This window comes from Sminthopsis crassicaudata, chromosome 2 (genome assembly GCF_048593235.1).
Source record: "Sminthopsis crassicaudata isolate SCR6 chromosome 2, ASM4859323v1, whole genome shotgun sequence".
In the NCBI taxonomy this organism is placed as follows: Eukaryota; Metazoa; Chordata; class Mammalia; order Dasyuromorphia; family Dasyuridae; genus Sminthopsis; species Sminthopsis crassicaudata.
In genome coordinates this window covers 360286987-360297931 of record NC_133618.1, presented here as the reverse complement: position 1 = coordinate 360297931, position 10945 = coordinate 360286987, and the positions used below count along the sequence as shown (strand labels likewise).

The window sequence follows — 10945 nt, the reverse complement described above, 5'->3', positions numbered from 1 at the left end:
TGTTCCAAATCACTATTGATCAGAGAAATGCAAATTAAGACAACTCTGAGATATCATTACACACCTGTCAGATTGGCTAAGATGACAGGAACAAATAACGATGAATGTTAGAGGGGCTGTGGGAAAACTGGGACACTGATGCATTGTTGGTGGAGTTGTGAAAGAATCCAACCATTCTGGAGAGCAATCTGGAATTATGCCCAAAAAGTTATCAAAATGTGCACACCCTTTGACTCAGCCATACTACTCCTGGGCTTATATCCCAAGGAAATACTAAAGAAGGGAAAGGGACCTGTATGTGCCAAAATGTTTGTGGCAGCCCTTTTCATAGTGGCTAGAAGCTGGAAGATGAATGGATGCCCATCAATTGAAGAATGGTTGGGTAAATTATGGTATATGAAGGTTATGGAATATTATTGTTCTGTAAGAAATGACCAACAGGAGGAATACAGAGAGGCTTGGAGAGACTTACATCAACTGATGCTGAGTGAAACGAGCAGAACTAGGGGACCATTATACACTTCAACAATGATACTGTATGAGGATGTATTCTGATGGAAGTGGATATCTTCAACATAGAGAAGAGCTAATCCAATTCAATGATGGACAGAATCAGCTACATCCAGAAAAGGAACACTGGGAAATGAGTGTAAAATGTGAACATTGTTTTTTTTGTTTTGTTTTGTTTCTCTTCCCAGATTATTTTCACCTTGTGAATACAATCCTTCCTTTGCAACAACAACAAAATTCGGTCCTGCACATATATATTGTACCTAGGATATACTATAAAATATTTAATATGTATGGGAATGCCTGCCATCTAGGAGAGGGGGTAGAGGGAAGGAGGGGAAAAACTCGGAACAGAAGGGAGTACAAGGGATAATGTTGTAAAAAATTACCTATGCATATGTACTGTCAAAGAAAATGTTATAATTATAAAAATTAATTAAAAAAAAAAAAAGTTAAATATCTACTATGTGTAAGGTGTTATATTAACACCCAGGTAGACAAAACTAATATCAATAGTTTTAATAAACAAATCAAATGACTTACAAAGACTTTTCATGTTTATTATTTCATTTGATCCTACCAACAAACAACATGATGAAACCCTCATTTCGAAATCCCTTAAAAGAAAGAAAAAAAAAAAAAAAAAAAAACACAAGCTAGATTTATACCTACATAAACTGAGACATAGACAAATTACAACAAATACTGACATAGGTACTTTTTGATACTTGAGGCAGGACATGCTTTAGAACCAAAGGAAAAGCAGTACTCTTTTTGTCTGAAACCCATTTCAAACACATGTGTTTTTGAGTTTTCTTTTATATGACCTAAGATATATTTATGGAAAAAGGTCAAAAGTATTCAACATGTTTCTAAATCCAGTCACCTTTTTATTTCAGCTATGACATGTTAAATAAATTAATAAATACAAGGGGGAGAGAGGTTTCAATATTTTATTCAAGTTGTATTTTTAAGTGGTGGTAAGTACAGCATTTGGAGGGGAAGGTGTCTAATTCCACACAATATGGAAGACTCTAAAATGTATCCATTAATTGCTAAAAAAAAAAAAAAAAATTAGTGTGAGAATACAACAGAAGTCCAATTTTGATTCCAAGTGATGTCACTATGTGAGCACAATTATACAGACTCTTCCCTGCTTATAGTTCTGTGTCCTGGTAGCCTCTTTGTATGGAACTCAGCCAAAGTGAATGGAACCACAATGAGACTGGGAATTAAGTACTTACATTATTGGCTTAATCACATTAAACTGGCTCCACACCAAAATGGTACAAAGTAGACACCTAAAGGACTCTGCAGACGACTTTTGGCAGAAGTAACTAATCAAGACTGGAACAATTCATGAGAATGTGACTTAAAAAAAAAAAAAAAAAAAAAGAGTCCCCTTTTCATACTAGTTTTCACTCCATTAAGGAATGAGCCTCTTTCTATCCATTTAGGATAGATATGTAACCAAGTTGATTGCAATGGACCATGAATTCTCAGGAAGCCAAGATTTCATTCATTTAATCAGTCCACATTTACTAAATGCCTACATGTCATTGCCTTCCACTAGCAGCTATCTCTAAGATTAAAAAAAAGGTGGCTCAATGCACCCTTTCAATCCTTAGAGAATTCTGAAAGCTGTTGTGGGAATCATCACATATCCCCTCAAAAGCCTGGAGCTGAAAGGACCTTTTTTCTGAGTCGGGTTTCTTCTGTATCTCTGAAAGGATAACACTTTAAAGCTGCGTCATCTTTAACCTGGAGGTCTAACATGATTTGATACATAGCAATACTTGCGTCCCAGACATACAACATGAAAAGGTACACTAATTTCTGAAGGTAGCTATCCTGCAAAATATTTTAAAATTAAGTGATTGTACAACTTCTTTTATGCTTGAAATTCCAGTCCTAGACCAAGCTTGTGGCCACCAGCATTGACATTCTTGCCATCCAGCAAAGCTGATAATGTCAGTTTGATACCTACAAATGCAAACAATTGGTATAAGAAGATTTCATACATGAAAGATTAAATTATTTTGCAAAAATCATAAAAGATTCAGTATCTTTATCTTTTAGGAAGAATTCCAAATAATATCCTAACCAAGTTACACAAATATTTTCTTGTCAACATGTGTATACTACTATGTAATCAAGTGAGGAAGAAAAAAGTGAGAATTTATTTAAAACTTATGACAGGCAATGTCATTGGCATAAGGCAGCAGTTCTCAAAGTGTGGTCCTGGACTCATAGAGATCACCAAAACTCAGGAATTCTAACTAACATATCATTTACCCATTACAATGCCCCTCCTTTTCCCAACTACATTTTACATGAGAAAAGATTTTCTTTATATAGTTCTATCACAACAAAATATCACAAGAGATTGAATAGAGAAAAGGTTAAAAAAAATTAGCTATTTTCTATTAAACAAAAATGTGTAAAATGACTTAATTTTTGTTTTAAAAAGCAGCTGATTTTACACAAAAACTGTTCTTTGCATTAACATGTAATATATTATTTTAATCAATATTTTAAAAACATCAATTTTTATTTCTGATATGGTTTTATCAAGAGATAAAACACATATAAGCAAAAATTCTTTAGCACTCTAAATTTTGAGAGTGAAAAGAGATTTCAAGAACTAAAATTCTGAGAACTCCTTAATATAGGAAACTATAAAAATTCTCTCTATCAGTGCAGGTTTGTATCCTCTCAGGAACCTTAAGTCTTGGACAGTTGCCTACAACACTGAAAGGTTAATTATGTGCCTATGATAGTATATCAGAGATAAGCCTTGAATCTAAGTCTTCCTCTGATTTCAAGGCCAGGTTATATTGATTAAAGTATTATCAAACAAAAAGAAACTGCTGACTACAAATTAATTTAGAAAATCACAAATTAATGTTATCTGTGTTGTACTGTATTTTTATTTATTTTGTCAAACATTTCTCAATTACCTTTTAATCTAGTTTTAGTTGTACTAGAGTAGTGTTGGTCAAAGCTAATAATATTCAAATCAAAGAACGATCTCACTGATGAGGGGAATCCTGGTACAATGCAGATCACATCTTTTTGAAATCTGCACATCTTGTACAATTCTTGTCAAGGTACTATGTTATGTTCAGTACAATAAACTCACATTTGCCTGATACTTTACTATTTATTTGTCACTTAAACTTTCAAGCAGTTCTTTCTCCTCTGAGCTTATTTTCCTGGAATTCCCACTGGAATTTATCTTGCCTGGAACAATTAAGTGCACCAGGGTCCATTACTCCCTCTTCCCGCCTTCCCATGATCTATGTCCCAGAAATACATTTTAAGCAATGAGTATGAAGTATCCTATAACAACTAACTTCATGTTTTTCCCCACTTATTATTCCTTAATATATCTGGCACAGTAGAACTCATTACCAAGTCTTTGGATTTACCCTTATTGAATATGTAGAGGCAAGAACATTTTTAGACTCAGCAGATGTTGGCTCTAGTCTTGTTGCCATTGACTTATCGTGAGATTGAGCCCTCACCATTTCTGAGCCTATACTTCCTCATCTTCAAAAATGAAAGGATTAGACTAAATAATCTCTAAGGTCTTTTCCAACTTTGAATCTATTCCATAAATTTAGCATAAGAAGCAGAAATCAATCACATGTCTAACACTGATCAATTCCTTGAAAGAATTTTAAATGGTTCCTAAATCCAAATGGCTCAGCATTTTGATAATCAAAAAATTTAAGATTTGTACATAGGTAAAAGAAATTGAGTAAGGCTATCTTTTGCATTTCTGTTCTATAATAATGGGGATTACTTTTAGTCTAGTGGTAAAAATCAGAATTTGAAGGTTAGAAAACACAACCTGAAGAGTTGAAAGGGACCTTGGAGGTCAAATGTTATAACCTGAATTTACAATGAGGGCTACACTTTTTGAAACCCTGAAGAGGTGAGTCACAAAAGTAATGAGTATCAGAACCAAAATTCAAACACAATTCTCTGCTTCCAAATTCAGTGCCTTTTCAATTGCTCTATTCTGCCTCTCGAATGTCATTTAGCTTTATTATTATACCAATGGTGAAAATGAGAACCCAAATTGGGAAACAATTTGGCTTTAAGTTTCCCCATGAGTCAAGGGTAGAGTCAAGGGCAGAGCCAGAACTAGAGCCTCATTTTCTTAACTCTTAGCTTAAAGGTCTTTCAAACCAAACCTTAATACAAAATGTTACAGAAAAATCCCACAAGCTACAATATGCAAAATATTCTATAATTTTACGGCTGAGACAAAAAGTGGATTTTATCCACAAATATCTCTTACCTGGCTTTAGAGTCTGGGTGTAACCTAAGCCTATCAGGCTAGAGTTGTTCACTTTAGCCTATTTAGAGGAAAAAGAAAAGGGTTAAAAGTGTTATAAATAAAGTGAACTAAAATTCTTTAATCACCTTTTAATCACAAAACTCTGGGATTCAACATAGAATTGCTTCCTTCCCTCCTATGTTAAAGAACATAAATAATACAGAGTTCATGGAAACTTGAAGTGAATTATTAAGAGTGCAAAATGTATGCAAATGTTATGCTTAAACTGATATATAACAATCTTTGAAGATCTTATTTCCAAGGAAGGAGTCATAAATTTCTTGTTCTTAAAAATATAACTTCTGACAATCACCACATGAAGGATTAACTGTGTTTAAATTACTGTGGCCATTTTAAAAGGTTTAATTCCTTGTCAAAAATTTCTAAGTAGACATAACTTTAGATGGCCCAGGGAGATGATAATTCGTATCCATTCATTCCAAACTTATATACAAAACTAGTCACTTGGTGAAGTATAAAGAATTGATTAGAGGGCATAAGTAGAAGGCTGAAAGAAGGTGGGAAAAGGTATAGAAAGCACAATGACATTTGCTTTCCTTCTCTTTTTCCCTCACCTCCTGCCACCCTGAGGATACATGACTGGAATCATCTCTACTCACTCCAGAGAAGAGAGTTGCAAAGGATAGGAACTGTTAATAATAATGAGACATTTCACTAATAGTGATAAATGGGCAGCTATAAGGCTATCCATCAGAGGAGTGTGCTTTTTAAATACTTAAGGAGGGCTGTCCACTTTATTGGTTGGTTGATTTTGCTTAATTTTTTTCTTTTGTTATTCAGGAAGGTTCATAGGAAATAGAGAAGGTAAATCAAATAATGTGATCCAAAACCAAAACCAAAAATAATTAAATTTATTTTAAAAATAAAAGTGTATATATAAAATATAAAGTGTATATATATATATATATATATATATATATATATATATATATATATATATATATAAAATGAATAAATATATATATATATATAAGTGTATATATATATATATATATATGTGTGTATATATAAAACCCAATGCATGCTGAAGCTCATTATTGAAACCAAAGCACAGTGTTTCTGGAGCCCACAATAGCTAAATTTAAAAACAGCAAAAAGTTCTACATTTCCTTTCAAGCTTGTGAAGACACATGTACTCACAGAGAAAGAGGCATCAGGGTCAATCTGATATTTGGCTGCTATTCCAAAACGAGTGTTGCTATTTCCAGCTGTCCAGGCTAGGTTGACAGCAGTTTCCAACTTCTTGTTCACCTTCTGATAAATAGAGCCCCCAAATTCTGTGCCATCATTCCTAAAATCAAACACAGAAAACAAATAGTAAAATGGCACTGGAAGACAAATTCACAAAATGGAGAAGGCAGCACCACTTTATAAATACATATGAAATTGTATTGAAATTAATTTATTAAAAAGAACTTTTAAATAACATAATCTTTATCATACTTCACTAAAAAGGTATGAAATGATATCCTGCCAAAAACTGGACAGAAACATCAGGGAGGATCAGAGATTAAGAGAACTATTATTTCAGCCACTTGAAGACTGCTAAAGGATAGCAGAAATTTCTATAATGAAGTCAAATAGCCAAATGAACCAAAGCTATTATATAAAATGGTAAATAGTATGGGAGATAATGGGACAAAAGAGACACAAGAATCCTGTCTTGGCTATAGTTGACATTCTGAGGTATTATTTTCAGGTGTAGTGAGATTTCTGAATAGTTTTTAATGTTAGCTGCATGTCACCTCCGAAATAGATAGCTGCAATATGCTTTGAAGAGTGGCAATGAAATTATCTGAGGCTACCACTGAAGTAGTAGCAGTGAAGGAAGAAACTAATTCTTACTCCAAGCTAGTCAACACTTAGGCACAGAAAATGTAAGGGTGTGAATATCCAACCAGGATTTTCCATTTAAATAAGCTCCCACAGTTTTGAGACTCCTATATTTCAGGAATTTTTTGAACTATACTATTTTTCTGCTCTGTAAAACCCAAATGAAACTGGCTGCTGTTTTTAAAAGCCCTCCATAGCCTGATTCAATCTATTATCACCTACTGCTTTCAGAACATCCCTCAAACTTCTTTCCTCATTTTTGTCACACATTTGTTCTTTTTATTCATGTTGCTAAAAACTCACCTGCAAAACCTGCCCCACCCCTTCCTTCATTGATCTAATTTATAAACATTGTTCTATAAATTTCCAAAATTTCAAGAAGTTCATATTTCTAAACCCTTACTGCATTTCTAATTTGTTCTATAACTCATTACTGTTGCCCTTCCCACAAAAACATAGTCTCTACAAGGAGTGATAGAGAATGGCTCAAGATTAGGCTTTACAGCGCAGGACCGAAAATTTAGTACTGGAAGGGATCTTCCAGAACAGTTGTACACCCAACATTCACATTTTAAAGAAGAGAAAACTAAGATGTTAAGTGACTGGCCAAAATCACACAGGTAGTAAAGTGTGCCACAGAGAACCTAGGTCCCCTGACTCCAAATCATTCTTTCCACTGCTGCCAACTGGGAATTGCAGAAGCCAATTATCTGCCTAGTAAATTATCTAGCATTAGGCTTGTCCACATCTCATAACCTGAAAAATTTGGGTTACCTCTTATGACCTTATTGATTTTTATGAAATTGGAAGGAATTTCAGAAGAAATGTAGAGCTACCTGCTTTGAAAACCAAAGTGATTATTTCATTTCTCTAAGACACCCAAGAGATAAGAAAAAACTAGGGGAAGGGGGGAATCCTTCAAAGATAAAAAGAAAAAAACCCACATCCAAACCTTCATACTGAATTTCTCAATGTGAGTCTTCTCTTTATTTTTTTTATTCTTAATGTGATGGACCAAGCCAGTCCTTCACAGGCACCTGTGAGCTCTAATAGCTTGATCAATGTACTTTTCATCGACAGTGTAGTCCATTCTGGAAGATAAAGTATCATTGGGATACTGTCAAAGGTCTCAGCTAGAGGGGCTCAAAATCCATTTAGTCTGACTGAATTGACCTCATTTTATAAAAATGGAAATTGAGGCACAGTTAATGCTCAATAAATGCTTGTTGACGGATTTACTTCTCTCTTTCTCTACCAAAATATGAACGGTTGGGCAGCACCAGTCCTGAAGTCAGGAGGACCTGAATTCAAATCTGATTTTGGACACTTAACACTAGCTAGCTGTGGGACCCTGGGTAAGTCACTTAACCCCAATTACCTCAACAAAAAATAAGTAAAAATAGCTGTTCCCCCAAACTGGATGTTAATTTAATAAATTTAATTAGAAAGAAACATCCCAAAAAAAAAAAAAAAAGAAAAAAGAAAGATCCCACATTCATCATTCTGACATTCTTTACTATGTGACCCTGAGCAAGCCACAACCCCCATGAATTTCAGTTTCCTCAGTTATACTAGGCTGTTAATAACATCTGCAGTAACCACTTTAGGAGATTGTGATAATCAAAGAAGACAAATTAGAGAGCTTTGCAAACATTAAAGTGCTATGCAAATGTCAATTATTGTTAAAAATGTATACCTTTACTACAAAATCCTAACTACAATCACAAAAATTAAAAGCCCTCTATCAGTAAATGCCAAATTGTCAATATGGCTGAAAGAATTCCATTTAGAATTGTAGTCTATGAAATTTGGTAAAACTATGATATTTTGTCACAGAGACAAAAACTGAGTTCACTGAATTAGAAGCTAATTTATAACTTCCAAACATTTACATTTTCCCAGGCATTTTTTAATTTGAAAACTACTGACAGACAAATCCAGAGCTACTATATTTGGAGACAAGTGGGTCCAAATAGCAGGAGGAAACCACCAACTGATGTACCTTTTTGAGATCGAATGGGAAATGAGTTTTTCTAAAGCACAACTGGGAGAGTCTCATCACATGCCACTGGAGAGTTAAAATATTTCTCAAAGTCTGTTTCCAAATTTGTATTTTTGGTTTTTTTAAAATCTCAGAAAGAATTGGAAAAACCCTCCAAAAAATTTTGGCACTGAATTTGAAGAAAGGTACCTATGGGTCTGAAACACATAAACAAACAGTCTCCAATTATAATAAAAAGTCTAACTTCTGATGACTTCTACTGAAAAGGAAAAAACAGTTTGTGCTTACTTCCTACTACTTTTGCTATGGGTCTGAAACACATAAGCAAATAGTCTCCAATTATAATAAAAAAGGCTAACTTCTGGTGACTTCTACTGTAAAGGAAAAAACACTTTGTGCTTACTTCCTACTACCTTTGGTCAACTCAACTTCTGTAACAAGAGTCTGACACTTCATTCTTCCCTACACAAACTTCTTTCAAGGATAGTTTCTATTATTCAGGTCCTCCTTATTTACAATCTGTCTGGTGCTCTTGCAACCAATCTGTATTTACAAAGTAATATATTTGTTGTTCTTAGTTCATAAAGTACCGCCTAGAAATTTTATTTACACACACACACTAATTCTGAGACAAAAATCTTTTTCCAGTGTTAAATGAGTCCTTCACTCTCCATTATTTCCAACACTCAGGTACCTTCTCTGCTACAAATACCAGTGATGGGAAAGGAAGAGAAAGGACAGGACCAAAACTTCTTGTCTTTTCTGACTTACACATTGGTGTGCAGCTGGAATTCATCAGTCTTGTAGCCAACAGCAAAGTTGCTCTGAGTCACCCGAGATTTAGAAGTTTCAAAATTCATCTGGTACCCTGCCAACCAGCCTTCATAGCCAAGTACCACAGCTCCTCTTATTGATGGGCCAGAAATATCAAAATCCATGTCACAGCCAAGATTGATATGTTCCCGCTTATATCCTGACTTAATCTTAGCACTCTTTTTCCTGAAGAGAAAGAAAATATGGTCATTATCTTCACTATCATCAATTACACCAAATATACAGATTTCAGTGGATATATTACTATGTGAAATACAGTAATAACTAAGCTTTAGCATTTAAGGAAAAAGTAACAGTAGAGAGTAATAAACCCAGAAAAACATGGGTTCCAATCCAACCTCCACTACTCTACTATTATTAATAACTACTGCTCAGGATTATTGGAAGGATAGTTAGTCACAGAGATAGCTAGATAGCTCAGTGAATAGAAAGCTGGACCTGAGGTCAAGTAGATCTGACTTCAAATACAACCTCAGACAACAGCTGTACAACCCTGAGTAAGTAACTATTTAACTTGATCCACAGGAGAAGGAAATGGCAAATTCCTCTAATATCTTTGCCAAATGAAAAAAATTAATTTGAATACTGTACCATTTGGTTATTAATTTGTAATTAATTTATTTGTAATATCCCCTTCTGTCAAAAAGCTAGCTTAAAAAGAAGCCCCTCTCAGGAGAAAGAATGTCACAAGCATTTCAGATCCTCTTAAGGTCCCTGGGCTGGGTCCTACTCAAATGGGAATCTGATTTCTCTCTTCAGCATAAACAAGATGCAGTTTGAGTTAGCTCATTCTCAAGTGGAAAGAGCTTCTGTCCTTGTTCCCTTTAATTAATTTAGGACAACCTAGTTCATGAAAGAGAAACCAAAATAGAGAGAACATAACCAGGTGCCCATGTTACTAGTGAAGGGCTCATAACCAGGCAGACTTCTATAAAGAAGTGATTGGAAAGGGCTGAAGGCTCTTAGCCCACCTCCTCGTTCAATGTCCAATCAGGGTTGAGCTTCACTTGTCAGGAGATTTCACCGCCAGAAGAAACATATCTGATTTAAGTAGTTTCAGAGTCTCCCCTTGGCATTTTTGATTACCAAATCACTGACCATTAACATGTTGATCATTCAGGTTATTTAATAAATTTTCTTTTTATTACTTAGAATTTTTGTCTCCCAGAATTTTTACTTGCAACACAAAACCCATGAATAGCAATGGATGTCACAGAGTCTGTCATAACTGAACAATTATAAGCCTTAAGGTGTTACGTAAATGCTAATCAGCTCTGAGTACAATGTCCCTTAACTTTTCTGAACTTCAGTTTCTTTTCATCTCTAAAACAGGTTGTAGTTTGTAGTAACAAAATGATACATGAAAAGTGTGCCAAAACACAATAAAAGTGTCATGT

At 34.5% G+C, this 10945-nt stretch overlaps 1 protein-coding gene across 2 annotated transcripts in view; it reads right to left on the bottom strand.

Annotated features, from left to right (window-relative positions):
• Positions 1-1449: 1449 nt before the first annotated feature.
• VDAC1 (voltage dependent anion channel 1) overlaps positions 1450-10945 on the bottom strand; it is a 31646-nt gene continuing 22150 nt past the window's right edge. For both annotated transcript variants that reach the window (XM_074290934.1, XM_074290933.1), the window contains 4 exons: positions 9486-9713; positions 6020-6170; positions 4820-4877; positions 1450-2493 (listed from right to left, as the gene is read on the bottom strand). In XM_074290934.1, coding sequence (XP_074147035.1) covers positions 2402-2493; positions 4820-4877; positions 6020-6170; positions 9486-9713 — 529 coding nt within the window. In that variant the 3' untranslated portion in view covers positions 1450-2401. The remainder of the gene's footprint in view (positions 2494-4819; positions 4878-6019; positions 6171-9485; positions 9714-10945) is intronic.